The sequence below is a fragment of the Phyllopteryx taeniolatus genome, chromosome 2 (assembly GCF_024500385.1).
Source record: "Phyllopteryx taeniolatus isolate TA_2022b chromosome 2, UOR_Ptae_1.2, whole genome shotgun sequence".
NCBI classification, from domain to species: Eukaryota; Metazoa; Chordata; class Actinopteri; order Syngnathiformes; family Syngnathidae; genus Phyllopteryx; species Phyllopteryx taeniolatus.
Window position 1 is genome coordinate 17,990,278 of NC_084503.1, and position 26,325 is coordinate 18,016,602.

A 26,325-nucleotide genomic window follows, 5' to 3' on the forward strand; every position below is an offset into this window, starting at 1 on the left:
GGATGATAATAATAATAATAATAACTAATAAAGTGTTTAATTAATTGATATTTACAATGCCTGCTGTTCACATAGGCCTATTTATGAATGGGAAACATCCGACATATCCACTACACATCCACTAGCTCGCATATCTGTTTATATGGCCAGATTAAATTTAAATCACGTGGTCTACTGTATCTTGTGCCAAAAGTTAGACGTGGTCTGAGCAGGCTTAAATTTAGGCTGACTTTCAGCCACCAAATTGTCACATGCGCCGGACAGACGTCAAAAAACACACCCTCATTGGCTGGTGTGCCAAGATTGGCGCAGAGCAGTCTACCAAATTGGCAAACACGTGCAACGAGCCTTGCCGCTTGCACAAAAACCAAGATACAGCAGTTTTTGTGCTCCTGTGCAGCCCACGAAAATAGAGCCCTGGATCTCTCCTTGCATGCCTGCATGTGTGTGATTTGGTTCTATGTGTGGTGTGCAACACTAATTATACATCTTAGTGGGAGTTGAACTTCCGGTGGAGGGACGTGGATAATAGTAAGCATAATAAATTCAAATAAAAAAATAAGCATTATAAATTCCCCCAAAAATGAGGAGTAGCATGCCAATTTATCAATTTTACGTGGATATGGAGCTATAAAGCATGCTTTTCTTTTGGTCTCAGATTTCAGCATATCCGTGATGCCTGGAAACAACAAGGAAATGGAAGTGGATCTACTAGGGGAAAATATCACAACCTTGGAGAGCAGATTGTGACATCTTTCGTCCATCTCCAAATAAATAAAGACCCCAAGTAAACTTGATATCCCCTGCATAAACACGTTTTTTTCCCCCACACTATTTAAATATCTGACACATAATATACGTTCAATAAAATAATTGAAAAGAAGAATCAGATTTTGCCCTTGGATTTTGTCCTCATTTTGCTATAGTGGCTTGGAGAAAAAGTATTCCTCTTCTAACCTCCCCTTGAAGCTCACCAGTGGGACCAAGTTAGTGTGTTCTGGCTATGGATGCATAGTCATCCATCCTGAAGTATAGAAGTGACATAGGGTTACGGCCTGTGCAAGTTGATGGAAGCTGCCACCAACTCAGCTAAATCACTGCTGGACAGACCCACATTCCTCTTTTCCTCAGAGAATTTCTGTCTTCTGACATTCACTTAGTATAACACATGGACACCAAAACAGAGGTTATTTATTCATGAACATTTCCAGGAACAGTTTTTGCACATGGTTTTATATTTCATTAGAAAAGGACATGTACTGTCACAGAGGTTTCATCTTCATTACTGAGCTGAAGGGTTGAAATCAATGGTTGCCCTGTCCTCAGCGCCCTGCCCCCTGTCTAATTTAATGTCCTCTCCAGTGTAATGACATTCTTGTGCCATTAGATGGCTAGTGTGTCCTGCCCTGTCCTTTTCTTCAGTGCTCATTTTTTAAGGGTTGTCTTTTGAGTGGTTGTTGGGTTAGGTTCCAGACATATTTTGGGGAATTATTTATATTGTGTGTCGTGCTAACAATGGGATCAATTCTAAATTATATCTGGTACAAGATGGTCAAGGTAGTTTTAAAATAATCTTCTAACTGTGATTATTTATGTATATGTATGTAAATAAATAAAAATAAAATAAAAAATTGTACCGGCATTACCAGATTACTAGCAACCTTTTATTGCTCAGTAACTGTTTTTTCAATGTCTTTATGTCTCAAAAGTATTCTCTGTCAGTTGACTGTCTGTTGTCGTACTAGAGCGTTTTCATAACAAATAAATGAAAGCAATTGGGGAGTGATTTCTTATTACACAATGCACTGTGACGGTGCAGTACCATAAAAGTGCAAAGAAATGCAAGATTTCACTGTCGCCACACTATTTTTGTTATTTTCCTTAGTAAAAAGTGTATTTTATTGTTGTTACTTTTTTTATTTACACAATAAGAATGCAGTTTAACTGGCGTGTAAAACGTGCAATGCATTGTGGGTTTATTATTCATATCAAAGTGCGCGGTCATAAATCGGTCATGGAAGGTAAGGACTGACTCATTGAAGGACTTACAATATTTAGCTTAATTAAAATTTACAATGAAAGGTGAGAACTTTAAACTTTGTCTGGAGTCCTGACTGTGAGCTGGTTTAACGCGCTGCACGGCTGACCTCACGTAGTAAGTGCTCCCCCCCGTCCGTCAATCGCCCACAGCTTTGCTAATTAAACAGCTGGTTAAACTTGTCATTGGGAGCGAAAAAGGTTTCTCGCTCTTCGCATCAAAATTACTGTGGTGGGAGCAATGGTGTGTGTTTGTCTGTCACTTACTTTCACGTACGCACAAACGCATGCACACAGTTGCCTTCATGAACCACAATCAGCTGGCTGGCTATTTAATCAATCAATCAATCAATCAATCAATCTATCTATCTATCTATCTATCTATCTATCTATCTATCTATCTATCTATCTATCTATCTATCTATCTATCTATCTATCTATCTATCTATCCATCCATCTATCTATCTATCTATCTATCGATCAGTTAAGAGTCTTTAGAGAACGTGTACTGAGAATGGTGTGGTTGTTTAGTTACTTACTGTACTATGTTGGCATGTCAAGTCTGCACTAAGTTATTGATTTAATGTGGCTTCAACTTTACTAACTTTACTAATATTTAAGTTATTGGTTCATGTGGATGTAACTAACTTGTATGGCGTACATTACCAAGTAATGGGTACAGTTAAGCTAATGATTGACTGTGGATAAGTGATATTTGGCAGCTGCTGAAGTGATATTTGGCAGCTGCTGAAAGGAACTAAAATTAACTTTTTTTCTAACTTAGTTACTTTTGAAATCAAGCAATCAGTAAAGTAACTAAATTAATTTTTCAACACTGGAAGACACTATGAAAGGAGGAATAAAAGCAAGAGAATGTTGAGCTGATGTAGTTTGCTTTGCTTAAAGCTGTTGGTAAAATGTCAATGATTGTGTAGTAGTTTTGACCAGCACATGAGTGGGGTCTAGTGAACTATCATTAACAGCTACGCATTAGAATGACATAAGAATCAGTCCATATTGAACTCCAGTATTGATGTGGACAAATTTGCTTTCATGATATGACTCAAGTCGTTCAGCAAAATTTGAGGTATGACTTGAGTGATCATGTGAAGAATTCAGTCAATTAAGGATTATTCCTTAAGACCGGAAGTCTATAGCCCCTTTTCCACCAAACAGCCAAAGAACTTTGAGTTCCTGGTAGCATGAGTTCCCGGGAGCAAAAGGTTCCTGTGGGCCCATGTGGTTTGCGTTTCCACCACACGTATTAGTTCAGGGTCGCTTATCCAAATGAAAGAGTTGCTCATTACTGACACTTGCTGGATCTAAAGAATCATTGAATTTCTTTCAAATTAGTGTCTTATTTTATATCTTAATCTAACTTTAAAATATCCAGTAAGTGTCAGTATTGAGCAACTCTCTCAATTGGATAAGCGACCCTGAAGGCTAAGCTACCCTAAAGTGATAGCTTTAAAACCTAACCCTAAAACTTTATTTATCCAAATAAGGCAATTGCGAACTGGTTCTAATTTGCAATGCCAACTTGGCTGCAGACAGTCTTAGAGGCAATGAGGTTTACATATATATTCAGATTCATATATTCATATTCAGGCGCTTATGTTTTTTATGTTCTCCAGATTTACAGAACACCCGCTCAAATACCTGTTATGGACCTTTTACTGACTATGTGCTATGATGTACTGGAATGTCTTATCTAACTTGTAACTATATCACATTGTACAGTTTGTATATTTAATTTTAAAATTAGTTGGCATGACCAGTTTTTTTTATTTATTTTTTTTAAAGATTGTACATTGCAAATGTTTTCTTATGTACCTACAAAGATAAAAACAACAAACAGAGACAGAGAACAGGGCTTCATTTCCTTGTCTTGCACTATGGCCAAGGTGGCATTTTCCACAGCCTGATAGAGCTCCTGCATGGCAAGTCTTTTTTTTCCCTCCACACTGTCCACACGGACCGATTGGAACTGATGAACCACCATCGGAGGGCCCTCGGCGGCTGAACCCGCATCAGTGTTCCTAGTTTACACTGCCTCTTTTGGAAAGAAAGCTGGGATAGATTTACTTTGACCCTGAACAGGAGAAGTGGTCCCATTCACTCCCCATCCCGAATACAAAATGCTTGATTTGGACTTGCATGTGTGTGCATCTGTTTTTTTTTTAAATTTATAACGGGATTATGATGGTTCATAAATAACTTTAGTTACAGATCAGTACTTGACTTAATTTACAATGACAGTATGGCTTCACATACTGCCTCCGAGCAATCAAGTCATCATATCATTAATTACAAGAAAGAGAAGGCGAGGAGAAGTTGTACTTGTATGATGGCATTTCAAGGTCTTAAACTCTCTCAGGAATTCCTTCAAAGAAAGTGCACCAGATTATAGCCTGGAACCTCTCGGATCACAATTTTCAACCCTAATCCCCAAAGTATACGGACATTTCATGTGGGACTACATGCTTTTTTCTTTTGTGGCTTATCTTCAAGTCAAAATGTCAGCTTCATCCTTTTCTTTCATTCTTGGCACATTGACAATGTTTCGTGGTGACTGACTTTATATTGAAAAGAAATAATCATTTCAAGACTGGGTTGCTCTTAATAAACGTTGATTTAACTTGATTTAATACTTAAAATATATAAACTACATTTTCAGTAAAAATTGCCGTGACAACCGGCATCATCAAGCAAACTACAGCACGTTGCGTCAATGAGACTAAATCTTCAGCTATGTATCAAGTGTAACATCTTTTATCAATTTATTCATTACATAAATTATTGATGCTACCAGCCAATTATACTATGACAAAGGATTATCTTCATTGCAAATCAGTCCACAAACTTAAACATAGAGTAGATAATTGTAAATTAGATACGTAAAGCAATCATAATCTGGAAACTACATAATTAAGTATAACAATACAAACATTCGAATGACCTAACCAAATATAAAGTAAACACATTAATTGTTCTATCTATTATGACAAAATGGGTAATTATAACTTCAGCTCATATCTTCACAGCTGAACTAGGAAAGTAGCGTAATGAGGACCTTTGAGACTGATGTAACCATTTGATGTCAGCTATGAATTGTTGGCATTTTCTAAATTTGACTTGGTAAGTACTTCAATGAACATCAAGTATGAATAATAAATGTAAAGAGCAAAGAGTTTGTGAGATGATAATTTCTGTGAAATTAGGGATCCATTTTACTAAAGATTTTAGACATGCGCACAAAACTGCAGAGGCCTTTACAATGTTTTGCTTTAAACTGGTGTCCTTATGAGTATGTAACTGTTCTTACCTACTTTCTACTGTATATCAAACACAAATTGCTTTGCTTTTTGTGTGTGTGTGTGCAAATTTCCTCCTTGTGGCACTGATAAACATCTTATTTTCACAGATACAGGGTGAAAGTTATAGTATTGCTTTTGATAAGCCAGTTGAAAAGAAATATCACCGTCCTGTGAATTTACTGAATTTAAATAATTAAGGACATTGGTCAATAATAATAATAATAATAAGATTGGCTCTCTGTTACGAGGCTCCAACAAAAGGGACTGCAGGGCACCGCTCATGAGACTCTCATGGTCTTGGACAACATCCCTGTCTCTCTTTGAAGTATAGCTCTACAAAGGCGTGTGCAGCGATTGCATGATAAAAAAAAAAAATAAGACAATTGGTGTGATATCATTCCATCTGAATAAAATATGTTCACCTTGTAGGGCTAATTGAAGATATCAATTATATGAAGTCAGCAGGAACAAATTTGGCTTTAAAAGATGTGTTCGTTTGTTGAGATGATCATTTGTAGAATGAAATGCATTATTAGACAGAATAAACTGCAGTTCATACATTAGCAAAATGTTATGTCGTGACATCTGTCAGAAGAGGCTCTGCTCTTTCAGGGAATGCTCAAAGACATCTGAAGGGAGAGCTAATCTTCCCTAATTAACATACACAAACAAGATAAGTCAATAATAGTTAATGCCACATTAGGATTAGATTAATTGAGAAAGGAGCAATGGAAAACGGCGTTGGCATAACGGCATTAAGAGTCAAATTCAAAAATCATAATGTCCTCATCATACACTTGTAAATCACGGTGATTAGCATGTTAATGGGTAATGATGAGCTTGGTTATTCTCCGACTTCACTATGCTCCCAGTGGCCGTGGCAGCCCCATTTCAGGCCACCAAGCACAAAACGGGAGGGACGGACAATGTGGGAGATGGAAATTGTGAACGTGGCAGGCTCTAATTTCCATGGATGTCTGGCCAGGTTTTTAAACTAAAAGAAAATTTCCATAGCAGTTACAATGCAGATGGCAAACATAGTTGGCAGTAGTAGTAAAACTGGGTGAATACACCAAATTGTGACTGTACGTAATCGGGCATAACAAAGCTTTGAGACGGTCCGTAGTGCGATGAGAAGCATATGTAGTTACTTGCGAGCTCACAGTCATTTCAAGTATTGTCACGTTCTGCCGCCTTTGCTGTGTTTTGCCACGTTTTGTCACGGTTCTCAAGGCAATCTAGCATGGATGGTAGCTGTTTCATCGCATTTAATCATGGCATGTCCTGGCATCTGACAGTTGCCCGGCGTGATGCGGTCTCGACAGTGCACACAGTCTGGGAAGGTCCGTCGCATATAGAAAAGTGCCCACACTTGCCTCCTCCAACTCTTCTGAAGCAAAGCTATGTGTTCAATATACCTCACAATGTCCATCGTGGCATACCTGTGTATAACGCTTAATGTTGAACGTGTGTAAGAGAGGAAAAGAGAGAGTGCGCCCACGTACTTTCTGCAAGCGCACTGTGCCATGAGTATGTGAATAAGGGGCTGTTTCGCATGTTGTAGTGTGTTAGCTGTCTAATTATTTGACAGAACACTAATAATATCAAACGTTTAATGAGGGGCACTATGTGCCTCCCTGTGCTAGCCCCCTGTAAAATATGCTCTCGTGCCGACTCTGGAATGTGCATAAAGCCGTGCCTGCCAGGGAAGCGTCATTTGAGTCTGCTGATAAGATTGTGTACTCAGAATACTGAACCAAAGCACAGCCGCACAAGTTTGAGTAAAAAAACTTTTATGATTTTATTTGAACAAGGGAGCACGACAATACACACACATAAAATACAATGTCAACAAAAGGTAAAACAAATGAACTAAGATGAATAGGTGAAGCATGACATGACCGAGATGCCAAAAATGACAAAAACTGGAAAAATACTGAAGGAAAATAATTAGAAGTACAGCAATAAGCAACAACAAAAAACTAATCTGAAGCCTATGGGAAAAACACCAAAAAAGCGCACAAGAAGAAGTCCTAAATACACAAGAAGGGAGAATGACAAGTAGAACTAACCAAGATACAGATTCTAAACCCAACAGTTTCAGCCGCAAGACAAACAACAGGGCAACGAATCTAGACGACACAAGACTAGAGATGAGTACTAAAGATAGGAAAACTGGAACTACTTAGATGAGAGACAGAGAAAATAGTATGAGGCGAAGAAGTGGATGTGGCAGAGAAAAAGCACACAACTGAACTAGGGCTGACAACAAAGAGTAAACAATATATCTGCGACTAGCTCCCTGCCCATCCGCCCAGCGAGAAAACAGAAAACAAACAGTTCAACCACAGAAACACATGATCATGACAGCCATGGCCACAAACGTGCTCTAAAGCTGCTCCCATCCACATTTTATCCATAAAAAAAGCCTTGACAGAATGTGAAAAAGGTGAAAGACCTTGATCAAAATGTGAAAAAAGTGAGGGACCCCATCATAAGGTGATGGGCTGGGAGGGAACGTACTGGCATCTGTGGTAGACTGTGGGCACAACGGTATAGCACCTTTGAGCCCCGGGGACTCAGCAACCCTCTTGCACCACTGATCCTGTGATGGACCCTAAGAAAACTTAGCAAGACACAATAAAACTTGATTTTTTTAGACAAAAATGGGAATATGTTTTGGGCAAATGGGGCTGCCATGGCATCGATCTATCTCTCTCTCTCTCTCTTTCTCTCTCTCTCTCTCTCTCTTTCTTTCTCTCGCTCTCTCTCTCTATTAATTAGTGTTGTCCCGCTCTGATTACGTGATTAGAAATTGGGACCGATCACGTTATTTTCAGCTGATCGGATTTGGTTGAAAAAGATCAGCATTTATTTATTTATTTTTTTAAGAGCCAGTTTCACATATATTCGTGGATATAAATAATGAAAGTAGTGTGAGTATTTTCCTGACAACTGTATTTTTTCTTTTTTATACTGCTTCCTGGGGACCTGCACACTCATAGTACGGAAAGTAATTCCAACACTGCCGGACAGAAGCGCCTTGAAAAAACAAAAGATGAATTCACAACACATTACACATCGGCGCTTTTGTCCAGGAAGCTTGTGTTAGGAGAGAAATAAGAAGAGAAACACATGTCCACAAGCTGTCGCACATGGCCCACATTGGGGCAAGCTGAAAGATACTACAAACTGAGTCTGCAAAGCCACAGCAGCGAACAGGCTATACTATAACAGACTGAGCGGCATTGCGGCATTGAGCTCAAAGAGTGACACAGGTTAGCAAATAGAGATTTAAACGACTTAACTAATAAAAGTCCAATGAGTGAATTATTTTGTGACAAGCAAACCTGTGCCTCACTGGTAGGATCTGACGAGGCAATAGTTTTGTTTGTAGATGAGCAGAGCCATGCACTTATCCACCAATTACATAGTTGCATGGACTTGTCATTTTACATTTAAGTAAGACACGTTTATTTAAACTTTTTCATGGAGACTTTTTGAAGCCTGTCTTGTTACCTGAAGTTTGTACAAATTTTACATCATATCCCTTTTTTCAACACCGTTTTTTGATTGATTAGCACAAACATGGTACATTAAAGTAAAATAGTGAAGTCTGGTAGTACATGCTAAATTTCTTACAAGCTGCTAGTTAAATTAAGCCTGCTCGTCTAAATTAAGCCTATTTCAGGCACTGTTTGAGTTTATTATAATTACGCATTGTACTATAGTAATAGTGAGTCACACAAACACAACTGTACTTACTGCAACAGAGGCGTTACAACCATAAGCTATTAATACTCAACACACACACTTGCAACTGAGCGACAACCGGGCACGTCATCGGTCGCGATGCAACACTCACTCACGGTTGGAGCTATTCGAACAAACTGTTAACAAACAACAACAGAAAGAGGGGAAATGAACACACATAATGTCTATTAAAACTATTAGCGGATAATTAACACTATTAGGGAATAATTAACACTAACAATAACAGAGCATTCTTAAAACTATTTACAATACCGCTTGGCATGCTGGGTATTCGACCGACGTGACAGTATTGCAGTATCGAAGTTGACGCTGTAATCCCCAGCCTGCTGAGCGGTACTGTGCAAATAATTGCTAAGAATGACTTATTTATTGTTGATTTTAGATATTAATTATTGCCTAGCAGTAGTAGTAGACATTATGTGTTGATTCACCACATTTATTTATTGTTAACTAACTTTTGGTTTATTTATTCAAGCACCATTTTGTGTTCTAGTTAATAAAGTGCTGCGCGTTGTTGTTCACTTGTGTTGTCTAGTAAGTGTCCACTATTACATCTAGTAAAGCTTTTATTATCAAGACCACAATGCCATTACTTCATCTAATCGTTATTCTACACCTGACAACTCACGCAACTCAACTATTTGAAATGTCTAGTGGCAGAGTAAATATCACCCGTCTCTGCTGAAATCTATGGCAGGGGTCAACATAAAGCCCTGCACACATTTGCCAGGAATTACTTGGTTTCTGGCCATCCGACACATTTGTATTTATATCTTGTTGAGATGTGAATAAACCACTAATGTGAGCCAATTTTGTGCTTATTTTAGTTACTTTTTGACTTTTTAGCAAAGCAAAACAAATGTATTTATATGGCACCTTCACAAGGTAACTCAATGTGCTTTACATGATGAAAGGCATATAAAAACAAAGAAATAAAAAAATTAAAACAAAGAGAAAAATAAAAACACAAAACAGCTTACAGTGCAAGAAAGATCCTTTAAAAGTGGAAATTCTCTAAAAAGCATGAGAAAAAAAGAAGACTTTTTAACGTAAAACATAAAAACATACACACTTGGGGCTGACGTCACTTCTGTTGGCAACTTATTCCATTTGTGTGTAGCATAACAGCTAAATGCTGCTTCACCATGTTTGCTTCGGACTCTGTGCTCCACTATTTCACCTAAGTCTGTAGATCTCAGAGCCCTACTGGGTTTATATTCCATTAGCATTTCTTTCATGTATTCAGGACCTAAACCATTTAATTATTTATAGACCAGTAGCAGAACTTTACAATCTATTCTAAAGCTGACTGGGAACCAATGTAGAGACTTTAGAATTAGAGTGATACGTTCTGACGTTCTGGGCGACTGGTTAGCACATCTGCGTCACACTTCAAATCTGGCCTTGCCAACGTGGAGTTTGCATGTTCTTCCCGTGCCTGCGTAGGTTTTCTCTGGGTACTCCGGTTTCCTCCAACATCCCGAAAACATGCACGGTAGGTTAGTTGAACACTCTAAATAGCCCGTAGGTGGGAATGTGAGTGTGAATGGTTGTTTGTTTATGTGTACCCAGCGATTGGCTGGCGACCAGTTCAGGTTGTACCTTGCCCTGGGATAGGCTCCAGCACACCCGCAACCCTAGTGAGAATAAGCGGTAAGGAAAATGAATGAATGAATGAATGCTCTGATCTCTTTGTTCTGGTCAGAACCTGAGCGGCAGCATTCTGTATGAGCTGCAGCTGTCTTTTGGGGGAGTCCAGTCCGAAGACCATTACAGTAGTCAAGTCTACTTGAGATAAAAGCATGGATGAGCTTCTCCTGGTCTGGTTGGCACATGCAAGTTTTCACTCTGGATATGTTCTTTAGCTGGTAGAAGTCTGTTTTGGTAATTAATTTTATATGATTGTTGAAAGACTTGGTCAGACTTGGTCTTTGTTTTTTAAAAGGAGTAACTCCAGGTATTTACTAACAGCAATCCTCTTTTTTAACTGACAAAAACAATTATCTCAGTTTTGCTGTGGTTTAATTGAAACAAGTTTTGGCTAATCCAGGTATTTATCTGTTTTAGACAGTGACACAACACCTCAACTGAACTATAGTCATCTGGAGACACTGCTAGATATAGCTGTGTGTCATTTGCATATCTATGATAGTCAACATTGAGGTTCTGGAGAATTGACCCAAGGGTAGCATATACAGGCTGAACAGGAGGGTCCACAAACTGACCCTTGAGGGACCCCATAGGTCATTGCCATTCGATGAGAACACTTCCAATGGTTACGAAATAACTGCTTTCCTCCAGGTAGGACCAGAACCATTTATGGCCTGTTCCATTTAGTCCTACCTACGTTTCCAAGCTGTTCAGCAGTTTATTATGATCTACCGCAGCAAAAGCCGCACTGAGATCCAACAAGATCAGAATGGACACCTACGCCGAGTCAGTATTCAACCTTATATCATTTAGCACTTTGATAAGAGCTGATTCTATACTGTGATGAGTTTGGAAACATGACTGAAATTTGTCAAAAAGTCCATTTAAGTTTAAGAAATTGCTGAGTTGATTAAAAATAACTTTCTCAACAATCTGATTTGAGATGGTTCTATAGTTTGCTAACATGGAAGATGGATTGAAATTTGTCAAAAAGTCCATTTAAGTTCTAGAAGTTAGTGAGTTGATGAAAAATAACTTTCTCAACAGTCTTGGCTATGAAGGGGAGATTTCAGACAAATCTGGAAGCATCCAGTGTTATATTTCTTTTTAGAAGAGGCTTAATGGCAGCTACTTTAAGAACTTAAGGACACTCGCCTGAATGAAGTGAGAAATTGATAATTTTCTGCAAATCAGCTAGCACAGACTTTGCCATAGTTTTGAAAAAGTCAGATGGTATTGTGTCAAGACAGCTACTTGATGGTTTCAGCTGCTGAACCATTTTCTATACAGTTTTTTGGTCAACTGTATCAAATTCTGACATGGTAATAGAGTTTTTCCTAAGTAGCTGCAGGTGTAGCATCATTTTATTATTTTGCTGATTTGTGCTGATATTTAACCTAATGGATGGTATTTTTACTCTAAAATAATAAGCAAATTCATTGCATTTATCTGCTGTTAAGAGTTCTGGAGCGATCTAATTCGGGGGGTTTGTGTTATTGGTAAATTAAAGGAAACGAGGACAATTGACATGACAAGCTTGTCTTTATTTATCATCCTCCAATTTATCTTGGTTGTTTTCCATTTTATCCTGTTTAGGGTCATGTATCGTATATTGCCAAAACAAATACTCATGTATCATTTAGTTTTCCGTGGGACAAAAACCATCTATAAATAAAATGTTAAATTTAACAAGCGACATTTTAGTTAATAGAAAATAAATACTACTCATTATATGAAAAAATTTTGTTTTAGCACTAATTCTTCACGAGCATAAACATTGCTTTTCGAGTCTGTGTGTTTGGGGAGACCACAGATTAGAGAGCACTGGGTGTTGTGGTTGAGTCTTCTTTGGTTTAAATTGGGTGTGAATAAGAGATTGTTGACGTGAATGAGGGGCACAGCAGCTCTCAACATTGAGCAGAGGAGCTCTACTGGGGCACGATCAAAGAACTCAGCCAAGCAAAGCTGAAGCTCAGCCCAGGATTTAGTCAAACAGCCACACAAACAGAACAGAATTGGCCATATTGAACCTGGTCTGAATGTACTGACACCTACAGTGTACAAAGTACCAAAGCTTGATGAAACAATCCAATCACATGTTGGGCAAAAAAATGTGTGTGTGAGTGTGTGTGTATGTGTGTGTGTGAGAGTGTGTGATACTTAAAAATGAGTATGATAATGCTTTTCTAATAAAGTATAAATTTACTCTGAGTACTGGTGACACATTACTCACATAACTCAAATTGAAACCCAATATATGCAGGGTGGAGTACAAAACAAAAGAGCTTTAGAATAAGAGAGGGAGGCCAAGTGATTGGTGTGCGGTTCTGGCATGGTAGTGGAATCTAAGTCTTCAGGGGCCTCATGTACAAAAGGTGCATACGCACAAAAACGTGGCGTACGTTCTTTTTCACGGCAAAGTTCAGATGTATTAAAAGTGAAATGACCGCGTAAATGAGCGGTGCTTCACGCCAACTTCATGGCTGGCGTACGCACGTTTCTACAGCTTTTGGTGCTTTGGCGACTCCGGAAGGTGATGCTGGGAAACTGTTATTATAAATAAATCTGGAGACACAACATGAACATTTGGCACTTAAGAACAATTAAGAAATCCGAATGTCTGCAATTACACGCATGAATATAAAAGCCTGCGCAAAGTGATGCGGAAAATACCAATGACAACAATGGCTGCTTTACCTCTATTGGAAGACATTGCAAACGGTGCAATATGGAGAGAACGTCAGTTCAGAGACAGAGAGAATTTATGATCAAATGATGACAACTGGCTCATCAGCCACCTTAGATTCCCTTGGGCAGTCCTACTGGAACTGTGCGCAGAGGTGCGGCTGCCCCTTTGGAGCGTGATACCGCGAGAAGCAACGCGTTGCCTGTGCCGACACAGGTGCTTACCACGCTGGGGGTTCCTAGTGGCCGGGGCATTCCAGAGGGACCTGGCAGACCGATCAGGACTGTGCCGGTCGACCCTGAGCCGAGCCATGCCAGCCGTGTGGGACCGAATTATCCAGATATATCCAGTTCCCATACAATGCAGTTGAACAGGCCTAGACTAAAGCAGAATTCACTTAACCAGTGTATTCAATGAAGCGCTTATTTTTTAAGAGGACACCTATGAACTGATCAAGGCGATCATTTATGCCGCCTATTGCGCTCACAATCTCTTGTTGCGACTCCAGCAGAGCACGTGCGAGGAGGCCGGATACGCCAGAAACTGTGAATGAATCCTTCGCGTCTGTGACACCAGAGACGACAGGGACAGGGGGAGGAATCCCCCAAACATGTAGCACGCAGACAATGCGTGTCCCTCTCATGTGTATTAAAACAATAAATTGAGTAATTAAACATGAGTCGCAGTCTTTGATATCCTCTTTGATATGCTGACGTGCTTCTATTTGAATTCAAAAGATTTATTACAAATACCATCCATACAACATTTACACATGAACCTTTATCTCACAGGGCTGAGTGTAGGTTACTGTATGACCACGTTTGTTCTGAATTATAAAAATAAATGGCATTTACCTTGGGGGTAATCAGAGTCAGCCACACGCGAGAGTAGTGTCACCCATGATCGCAGCGACTCTCTCCTCGAACGGGGTGAGGCCCTGCGCGCCAGTTCCTCCGGCAGTTTTTGCCACACTTTGGCGTTGGTTACCTGTCCTCCGCTTCACATCCACAGACCACTTATTTTTTTAGTTCAGCGTGTGTGCGCTGTTGTGACCCCACAGCAATGGCAGCCGCACACATGCTGTCCCATTCGCTCGTCTTTCGCTTGTTGTTCACGCCGGAGGGTTTTCTTCGCACCTCCACTTCATTTAGCAGCGTCTCCACTTGACAGTCAGAAAAATTATTTTTCTTCACTGCCTTGCGCATTTTCTATTTCTTCCGATCGTGTGCCGTTTGGGATCACAGGTGCAGGGTTCATTGAAATATCCATCCATCCATCCATCCATTTTCTGAGCCGCTTCTCCTCACTAGGGTTGCGGGCTGGAGCCTATCCCAGCTGTCATCGGGCAGGAGGCGGGGTACACCCTGAACTGGTTGCCAGCCAATCGCAGGGCACATAGAAACAAACAACCATTCGCAGTCACAGTCATGCCTACGGGCAATTTAGAGTCTCCAATTAATGCATGTTTTTGGGATGTGGGAGGAAACCGGAGTACTCGGAGAAAACCCACGCAGGCACGGGGAGAACATGCAAACTCCACACAGGCTGGGCCGGGGATTGAACCCGGGTCCTCAGAACTGTGAGGCTGACGCTCTAACCAGTCGTCCACCGTGCCGCCTCATTGAAATATGATTTGCATATTTAAATGTGGGCGTGGACAAGGAGGGGTCGGCTATTCCAATATGTGCGCTCAATTCCACGTTGATTGGAATGTACGAAGGAAATGTGCTCCGATTCATCCGTACGCACAGATTCATACATCTGGATATTTTTGTGCGTACGCCGTTTTCTGGATTTGAGCGTACACCATGTTTCAGTAAGAAATCCACGCAGGTCTTTGTACATGAGGCCCCTGGTCTTTTTGCAGGTCTACAATATGTGATTGGGACTCATTAGAAAAACTGTTGTACGAGGATTTTAAAAAATGCAATGGGATAAAACAGAAGTTTGCATTCATTCTCATGTTAACATACCCTGAGTCAGCTTCAATAACAACTGGCTCCAACATTACAGGAGCAATCACTCTTGACACCGCTGACCTTTGATAGAACAGAAAGTTCAAGCATGTATAGCAAACATGGCCATCATAGCCTATTAGCTGTATACACTACACAAGACGACGAAGTGCAGATAAAATGCAGCAAATGGCATGGCATTCAGCCTTCATAAAACACACTCACCAAAATAGACATAAACACCAACAGATTACTCACACGGTCCAAAACAATTTTCTTCATGGTAGCATATGGTGCCACCTAGATTAAATACTTGCACTTGGATGTCTGCGATGCTGATGATAATGGTGACGGTGGTGATGATGATGGGTACCTGTCCTCCGATGATGATGGTGATGATGATGAAAAAGTAGTACAATTTAGTGCCTCTCCCCACTTCATCCATCCATATTCTATAGCATTTGTCCTCATTAGGGTCGCTCGACTTTGGGTGAGAGGCGGGATACACCGTCGACTGATCTCAGCCAATTGCAGGCCACAGACAAACAACCAGTCACATTCACACGTACAGGAAATTTTGAGTCTTCTATTAACCTATCATGCATGTTTGTGGACTGTGGGAAAAACTCTGAGAAAACCCAGGCAAGCACAGAGAGAACATGCAAACAAAGAATGGCCACTGCCACGATTTGTACATTTAACCACAGAACTGTGAGGAAGACATGCTACCCAGTCGATCACTGTGCTGCAATTCTCCACCTTAGTCTCTTAATATTGTTCCCAGTTATCCAAAGCTGCTGTCACAGACCCACTAAAAGAAGTAAATAATGTTCATTGTAAAATGTTTATGTGGTTGTTAAAACTTTTTGTAATCTCTTCCGGGTAAGGCCAGGTAATGACAACTCTCCTATTTAGCTTAAGCTACGCACCACCCATTTATCCATCTATTTTCTTCCACTTATTTTGGAGTCAGGTCGCAGGGACAGCAACCTAAGCTGAGAAGCCCAGACTTCCCTCTCCCCATCTACTTGATCCACCTCTTCCGGGGGGGATACGTTTCCAGGCTAGCTGAGAGACATAGGGCTCTACTTTCATAGATAGCACATCTGCGGTGGGGCGCAAATAACGGCGGATCCTGGTTTTTGTGCAAGCACAAGTCTCAATTTGGCAGACCGGTCTGCGCTGTGACAATTTGGTGGAAGAAATTTGGTCTAAATTTAACCCTGCTCAGACCATGTCTAAATACTCCTGCAAGGTAGACGGGTCGTCTAACGCGATTATGGTGAATATGATCGGGGCACAACCAGACAGATACAGAGCTCCGTGGACATATTTAAGTTGCCAGCGGTCATCACTACCAGCTCATTCTGTATACCCGCTAACATTTTCTGTTGCCACACCATGGCCAGAGGAGTGACAAGGCTCTGCTCAAGCACAGTTCGCTGTGATTATGAGTCTTCTTTGGGACAGAAATGTCTCCGTCGAGGCATCAGTTGTGCCACATCGAAAGGGAATGAGAGGAGCCGCTTTGACAGGCGACTAATGAAGTTGGCTGTAAACACTCCCATAGTGGCACAACCCACCAACCCTCAGATCCGCTGGGCTGTGCTTGTCTACAAAATTACCAACACCGGTCAAACCTACCTCTGTTGCATAGTTGGGCTGCTCGCCAAGGCGGATTTATGCTGGTTACAAAAATAGGGCCCCTAGTCTCTTACAGCATCTCCTGGGTCTTCCCTGGGGCCCTCTCCCGGTGGGCCTGGAACACCTTACTAGGGAGGCGTCCAGGAGGCATCCTAAACAGATGCCTGAGCCAACTCATCTGACTCCACTCGATGTGAACAAGCAGTGGGTCTACCCTGAACTCCTCCCAGATGACCAAGCTTCTCACCCTATCTCAAAGGGGTGGCCAGACACCCCACGAGGAAACCTTTTTTTCAGTCACAACCCACAACTAGTGACCATAGGTGAAGGTGGGAACATACTGTAGATTTACCAGTAAATTGAAAGCTTTGCCTTTTGGCTTAGCTCCTTCTTCACCATGACAGATTGATGCAAATTCTGCAATCACAGCAGATGCTAAACCAATCCACCTGTTGATCTCATGCTCCATTCTTCCCTCACTCGTGAACAAAACCCCAAGATATTTGAACTCCTCCACTTGGAGCACATTTTCATTCTCAACCCAGAGGGGGCCCTCAACCCTTTTCCGACTGAGGACCTAGGCCTCAGATATGGTGTTGCTTCTCATCCGAACTGCTTACACTCAGCTGCAAACCGCTCCAAGTGAGAGTTGAAGATCATGGCTTGATGAACACAAGGGACCCAAATCGTCTGCAAAAAGCTGAGACACATTACTAAGGCCACCAAACCGGACCCCTTCCATGCCTCAATGGCACCAATTCTATTTATAAATGTTATGAACAGAATTGGTAACAACATTGGCTGTGTCCAAACCTCACTGGCAATGGATCTGGCTCAGACGTGTCGCCATGGGCGGGCCGTAAGGGGCCATGCCCACCCACCAAGATGCTTGTGCCCCGCCCCACTTAAGACACGGATCTCTCAAAACAAATATTTCATTTTATTTTTTATTTTTTTATTTTGTATTTTATCGTAGTATCTATGTTTGTCATAAGAAATACTCATGTTGAGTTCTTCATCATTCATTCATTTTCCATACTGCTTATACTCACTAGGGTCGCGGGTGTGCTGGAACCTATCCCAGCTGACTCTGGGGAAGAGGCGGGGTACACCCTGAACTGGTCACCAGCCAATCGCAGGGCACATATAAACAAACAACCATCGCACTCACATTCACACCTATGGACAATTTAGAGTCTTCAATCATAATGTGGGAGGAAACCGGAGTACCCGGAGAAAACCTACGCAGACGCGGGGAGAACATGCAAATTCCACACAAGCGACGCCGGATTTGAAACCGTGTCCTCAGAACTGTGAGGCGGATCTGCTAACCACTCGTACACCTTGCTGCCCTTCTTCATCACTAAGACAAAAATATAAAGAAACAATGGTGTGATTATTTTTGCTGGGAGTCTAATCACAGCCTTGTTGGGGGGGGGAAAACGTCCGCCGGTGTTTAATGCAAAGGCCTATGTAAGGTGACATACAGTATGTACGTCATAATGGTACAACAGTCCCGCACAATTTTTAAAGTAAATTTGAGTATTTTTGATCATTATTAATTATGGATATACACAAGTGGTTGAAAACTCAATAAAAAGGGTCCTCTGCAAAATTGTATACTATGCCGGAGCGATGGAGGCGCATTTTGAATTGTGCAGCATGGAGCTCATTGGCCCACTTGCTACTTTGGACCCACAAACCGAAGATTATTTCCTGGATAAGGTAACCACTCTAGTTGTATTAGCTGGGTCTGATGTGGTTGAATCGGAATATACTATTGTGGCTCGTCAAGAGTTCCTGGTCAGGGAAACGGCTTACATTCCGGTTACCACTGAAGAAAATTGACAATAAGTAACATACTCAGCACATTCAAATGTGCACTGCTATCTATACCAACTGTTGTCACAACCTGGACACTTGTCCTAAGTTTAGGAGGTTCCACAGCAATGTATGTCTAAGCATAATCGGCTATATATGCTATGATTCATCTTGCTTTTGAAAAGGACCCCACCTCATCACAAATTTGATCTGATTTGATCAATGTGACAGTGGAAGGATTTGATGAGGAGGTTCAGCACGGCGAGACACCACGTCCTGATATTGACACACTTCTCAAAGGCTCAAAGTGTGCATGTGTGCTCTGTGTGCATGTGTGTTGGCAATGCATGTCCCTATGTTGAGCCCTTAAACTGCATCCGCCATGGTGCTTTTTCAGTTTGAGAGATGCTTCTGGGGTTACAGCTCATAAGTTGAACACTCAAGTATTTTGTGATCATTGCATTCAAATATGAGGACTTATGTTGTAGCCTGTCATATTTGTTGTTGGTTAGGTTCAACATGATGATAAAGTGTGTCAGTGCTTCACAAATATGTACTGTCTGTAGGTTAACAACAAGTGTGACCCCCGCCCCCCATTAATTTTATGTGCCCCCTTGAGACTGAGGTATCGTGAAATTGTTCTCCTTAGCCTCACCGAACTGCTCTCGTGCCTAAGTTTTTGCTATGTTCCCTTTTTTTTTAAATGAAAGGATGACAATTCTTGCATTGACCAGATGACTTTCTAACTGACACACAAATCATCACAAGGTGGGTAATTCATCAACTAGCCCTATATGTTGTCAACATTTTAAAAAGATCAAGATTTTTTTCACCGTAGCATGATCATGACATTTGCATTTCTTCTTTATCCTGATCACAATTATACCATTATACTATACCAATTATACAAATACATATTGTTATATGACTTCAAAATATTCTTTTGATTGTGCCTATGTCACTTTCAATTTATTTTTTAAATTCTCCAGTAAATCATGTGTGAAATGTTATTTTCATTGCCCCATGGCATTTGCAAAACATTAACCAAGCTCTGCAATCTAAGTGATTAAAAAAAACAACAGCTTTGTTCGACTATAAACCTTTCAATGCATTATTTTGTCACTTGAGCCATTTTTTAATGCTTCATCCACTGCAATTAATCTTTAGCAAATGTAAGGCTGCCGCTTCCACAAAGGCATTATCTCTTTTCTCTCTTTCTGTCTACCTTTGTCTACACTTGCATGCACGCAGACGTACTCATACATCAAAGTCTTCCAGTTGAACACCATAAGCCTGACAATTAGCAATATATCATTCTTTGATTGACAGCATTTTGTGAGCAGAGAGCAGGGGGAAGAAATTATCAGAGCACAATATCATCCAAAAACCAAACAGTTTGTACTTGAACACATTTTGTAGTTTTGCTGTTGAAGTTCATTATCATTATTTAGTGAGTTAATTGTGAAACAATAGACCATAAAACCTGCTAAATAAAATGACAGCATCCTTGTACAATCCACTGACCAATACCATTGCATATTTAAGTTTTTGCATCAAACAAATATAAATGTCATTTCAACACCGCTTATCCTGGTCAGGGTCGCGGGGCGCTGGAGCCTATCCCAGCTGACTTCGGGCGAAAGGCAGACTACACCCTGAACTGGTCGCCAGTCAGTCGCAGGGCACATATAGACACGGACAACCATTCACACTCACATTCACACCGTCACTGAGTGGGAACTGAACCCACGCTGCCTGCACCAAAGTCAGGCGAGTGCACCACTACACCATCAATGAAATATAAATGTCCTGTTTGTTAATTGTGTATTTTTGTGGTTGCACTTGCTTGCCACTGGGTAGTGCCCTTATTGTTTTTGTATTTTTAAGATTTGACTTTTCTTTTTAGCTTTTGAATGGGTACAAAGCTTTTCTTTCAAGTACACTATATTGCCAAAAGTATTCACTCACCTGCCTTGACTTACATATAACTTTTAGTGACATCCCATTTAAAATCCATATGGTTTAATATGATATTGGTCTACCCTTTGGAGCTATAACAGCTTCAACTCTTGTGGGAAGGCTTATAACAAGATTTAGGAGTGAGTTTATGGGAATTTTTGCCCATTCTTCCAGGAGCATGTTTGTGAGGTCACACACTTATGTTGGACGAGAAGGCCTGGCTCACTGTCCACTCAAAATCAACCCGAAGGTTTTCTATTGGGTTGAGGGCAAGACTCTGTGCAGGCCAGTCAAGGTCATCCATACCAAATTCTCTCATCCATATCTGTATGGACCTTGCTTTGTGCAGTGGTGCACAGACATGTTGGAACAGGAAGGGTGTTCATGTTCCAGAAGAATGGGATGTCACTTAATTTCATAGCTGAGTCATGGCAGGTGAGCGAATATAGTGTATGTATATGAAGCAGTACAGTTGTGTAGTGTACACTGTCGTGTAGAAAGTGATTCTCAATGGGTTGGTCAGGACCCAAAAGTGTGTCACAGAGACATTTTGGGTGGTTCACAGACAGGTAGTATAAAAATACAGGGGCCCTTGGTTTACGATGATAGCAACATACAACATTTCAAGGTTATAGCGTAAGAGTCTTCACGCCGCACAAGAAAGCATGCACAGTTAGCCCAGTATTTACTGTTTTTCACTGTTATATATATTTTGCCTCTTAGTGTTTTACATACAAATATTTTCTGTAATTTTGACTTCACTACTGTCTTAGCGTAGGTTAATGATAGACTGTAGTGTTAGGACTTGTCTACAAATATTGACTGTCATGCATCATGTTATTACTTGGGGTGTAAATGCAACTTGCGGTATTTAAACAGCCGCTCACATAAAAAAAAATAAAAAATACAATTAGTGTTTTCATAACATAATAAATTGTACTGTTAAAATGGTTACAGCCATTTTAGTCTGCATCCTTGATTTCCTAAAAAGAAGGCAGACCTTTGATGTTTCACTTTCCTAAAAAGAAGAGATCAGTACAAGATATTCATTTTTGTACATGCAGTTGTCACATTCAGCCTCAGTTTCTTAATAATGTGCTCTCAAAGGCACTTACAAAATGTAAGCAATAAGAATGTGTAGTTAAAATATGAAATAACTATGTTTTGAAAGGATATTTTTTAACAATTCTTTCCAACACCAATGGTGTACCTATAGATGATATCCTGATAAATAGAAATCGGCTGTTAATATAAAAGAAAAGCAGAGTTAAATTAAGGTATGGTTTACTCGTGAGAAATAACTGATTAGATCTGTAGAGTACATGCTGTTTATATAGAGTAGAACTTGGGGCGGGAGCTGAAAACAATGTCAAGTAATGTGAGTAATCTCAGCATAGGCAAGTGTAAAATGCAAATTTATTTTTTGACATTTTTATTGAGATTATTGGACAAGTCACATTTCAAACAAGATGGCCATTAACATTTGGATACCAAAAAGTATCAAGTAAAAAAGTAAAAACAACTGGACCTGTTTATCACTGTATTCTATTATAGTATTTTGTTATTGTGGGTAATTCTCCCACAATGCCCCCTTTTTTTGTTTCAATATCAGGAATGGAAGGTGGAACACATGTATAGATTCTAAACCAATTTTTAATACAGTGATGTACCAAAAAAAACACAAAAAAAAACGATGTTAATACACTTTCTTTTTCTTACCAGCGCTAATTAATTGTTGTGGTTGAAATGTCTACCAAAAATAACCTTTTGGTAGTAAGTGTGCAATAATGCGTGAGTGCACATTTTATTATAAACTGTTATAAATAGAAACTTGTATTTTGATTTAATTTTTTCATTTTTTACTGTGCATTAAAATGGAGCTCCCATTCTCTCACCGAAATACAGTTCTTATAAAGCCGTAATGGGGAGAAGTAAAGCAGCGAAAAATACATTCAAACAAATGGACCAACCCAGCATATGTCACCACAGGTCTAAAAGGGAACATGTCTACAAATGTACCAAAGAGGTGAGGAAACATTGATGAAAGAGAGAAAACCCTTCAAACCAAGCAGACTGCCCATATCGTATTAATACTAGTCATGATTATTTATCATTCCATCAGCAGTGTGCATTTACAAGTCTGACAGGACTCGCTTGAATACATTTGCTAAGAGTGTCTGGGAAAGTTAATTCTGATGTACACATATCTCATCTATCGCATGCAGCAGATGAAACAAACTCCTCTGGCTTACCATCAAACTTTTTATGACTGGAAACAAACGTCACCCTCATGTTGTGGCTGCGCTCCTCCACCAACTTTTCAAACTCCAGTTTGCTTTGCTGGTTGAGCTTGTCTTCCATGTCAGATGTGCAGCAAGTGTATCCCTGAGGACAGACACGCAGGTGCTCACCTGGGAGACAAACACAAAAAGCATTGTTTTTACACCCATCACTCAAAGCAGTCACTCTTCCAAAGACATGAGCTGCGTGTTTGATCATAACTCTTTTTTTTTCTCTCAGCACTGATGTGTGTATTAGATATTGTGTGTATTGTGTGTATATTAGGTATACTGTAACTAGGATTACTGACCTGCACATACACATTCTCTGTGGAGAATGACAAAAGCACAACCAATGAAGAGTAAATGAAAAGCAATGCTTATAATCTGTAATGAAGTGTGTTTTTTTTTACTGTCTTTGGTGCGATATGTATTGTTTTCAGTGTATAAACAAGCAACATCAGATAGTTCAAATGAAGAAAGGGGATAGAAGATACATTAAAAGACCCACATGCAGATTTAAATAATTCAGATTCATCCTGAACTAAGGGCGATGTTGAATATCTTATTGTCCCACTTGGCTTTCTTTCACCATGGTTCATCTCATAGGAGAGCCCTCTACTGTACAGTATAGCTAGCTAGATGATGCTACTCAGAGATTAGAGTTGAGATGCTGAAGGCCTCTGTACTCAGAGGCCTATGTTTTTTTGTTTTTTGTTTTGCACTTTTACATTTGTATTTTTATGGCACACAATGAGAATTAACGCAAATTTAAGTTGCAGTACGACTGAGGGGTAAAACATTACAAGCAGCTGCGGGTTGTTCGGGGAGCGTGCCAAGACTCCACTGGATTGGGGAAAAATCAGGAGGCTCTCATCCTGGCACCCCCGGACTTTTTTGGGTCAGTTAATTCAGGAGGCGCATGGGTTAGCCCATGACGCAAGGGGGGTGTAAAGCGAAAAATTATGAAAGAATAGGGGTTTGGGCACCATATGGGCTGGAACAAATTGACTATATTACAGGCAGGTGGCGGCACGATGGTCGACTGGTTAACACGTCTGCCTCACAGGCTGAGGACCGGGGTTCAATCCCCAGCCCCGACTGTGTGGAGTTTGCATGTTCTCCCCGTGCCTGCGTGGGTTTTCTCCGGGCACTCCGGTTTACTCCCACATCCCAAAAAACATGCATGGTAGGTTAATTGAAGACTCTAAATTGCCCGTAGGTGTGAACGTGAGTGCGAATGGTTGTGTGTTTCTATGTGCCCTGCGATTGGCTGGCAACCAGTTCAGGGAGTACCCCGCCTCCTGCCCGATGATAGCGGGGATAGGCTCCAGCACTCCCGTGACCCTAGTGAGGAGAAGCGGCTCAGAAAATGGATGGATGGATGGACAAATAAAACTAAGCACCAGGAAAAGAAGGATTACTGAACCAAAGCCTAATTCTTCCACAATCATAAAGATCCCACTGACTACACAATGCAACTGGCTGATGCTCTACATGCATATAAAGGGTGCTACAGGTGGAGAAGCGGCACATGTGCATAGTGAATGAAGCACGGAGTATGCAGCATGTACGTGCTGGAACTCTAAAATGTACCTAATCCTTAATCAGTCCGGAGAGAGACATCAATCTACATTAATGAGCATCATCAGCAGCATCATCACAACAGTTAAACACAAATCCATTTTTACTCCATGGTAATGCAAACTCCATATGGCTCCAGAGACCCAACTCTACAAAGCAACAGATTTAGCCCAAATACAGCAGGTATTGGAGATTTTTAAGATAATCAAATTCCATTACAAAGCAGCAATGTGCTATTGATTAGACCCAGAGAAAATAAACAATACATAAGGTTTGTGTAAATTTAGTTTTACATAACCTTTTTGAATAGATACAGTACAGACAGCTTTTTGTTGGCTTATATTGAAGTGCTGTTTAATTAGAATTAAATGTAAAATGTTGGATAGCTCACTTGTGTGTTGTGAAAATGGCATGAGGATTGATGACTGTCAGGAGACTGATTGTGGGGCAGCTGTAGCTGAGTGACTAAGAATGTATTGTATATCATTATCTGTATACAGTATCACATTGAGTATCTTGGTGCGAAATTGAATTGACGTAATGAATAACAAAGAGTGTAAGTGAATAGTTTTATTCTCGCACTCTCTCTCCCCCTCCCTCTCTCTCTTCCCAGTAATCAGCACCACCTCGGCCGCAGACATGTCATCAATCAGCCCTCATCATCACCTACATAAAAGCTTGCCAGATCCCAGAAACTCTCGCCAGAGTACTAACGTTGTCCTGTGGTACAACGGCTCTTGATCTTACACGTAAGCTACGCCAGTCTCGCTATCCTTCTGACCTCCGTGTTTTTCCTTGTCCTCAGTGCTCCTTCTGTGTTCCCCGCCGAGTGACTTCTTCCATCACGCCGCCAAGCCATCCGCCTGTCCGCACCATCGCAGCCTGTCACACGTTCCCTGCCTCAACTACCCACCAGTACGTCCCAAGGATCTCCATACCCTCTTTCAATAAACCGTTCGTCACAAAACTCTCAGCCTGCTTCTGGTTCCAGTCAAAATCAAATCGTGAAAATAGGTCTGTAAAGAAATTCTAAGCAATGGCATTTTTTTACTTTTCTGTGGGTCTCACGATTGCAGAATTAAATAAAGAGATTCAATGTCCATCCATTTTCAACACCGCTTATCCTGGTTTGGGTCACGGGACGCTGGAGCCTATCCCAGCTGACTTCGGGCGAAAGGCGGACTAAACCCTGAACTGGTCGCCAGTCAGTCGCAGGGCACATATAGACACAGACAACCATTCACACTCACAATCACACCGTCACTGAGTGGGAACTGAACCCACGCTGCCTGCACCAAAGTCAGGCGAGTGTACCACTACACCATCAGTGACTCCTAGATTCAATGTCAATAAAGCCAAATCTGCGGAGAAAATATTGAATATTTGATGCTGAAAAGAAACAACTGCTGTGGAAAATTTAAATATAAATGCATACCCTGGACAAATCATGTTGCAATTTAGATTAGCTTTTGTTTCACTAGATTGTCTTTATTCTATTCTACTTGACTGCATTGCGCCAAAGATGGCATTTGAAACCAAGCTCTCAACAATAGCAAGACTGTACAGTATCTGAGTTTAAGACTCTTGTTTGAGGTAGAAGATGAAAGGCTCTCTTTGTT

At 40.7% G+C, this 26,325-nt stretch overlaps 1 protein-coding gene across 3 annotated transcripts in view; it reads right to left on the reverse strand.

The window, feature by feature from the left end:
- The window catches only part of gpc6a (glypican 6a), a 132,124-nt gene that overhangs the window by 65,047 nt on the left and 40,752 nt on the right, over positions 1-26,325 (reverse strand). For all 3 annotated transcript variants that reach the window (XR_009786747.1, XM_061763513.1, XM_061763498.1), the window contains exon 2: positions 23,096-23,254. Coding sequence is in view for 2 of the 3 variants with exons in the window: in XM_061763513.1 (XP_061619497.1) it covers positions 23,096-23,254 (159 nt within the window). In the remaining variant the exon portion in view is untranslated. The remainder of the gene's footprint in view (positions 1-23,095; positions 23,255-26,325) is intronic.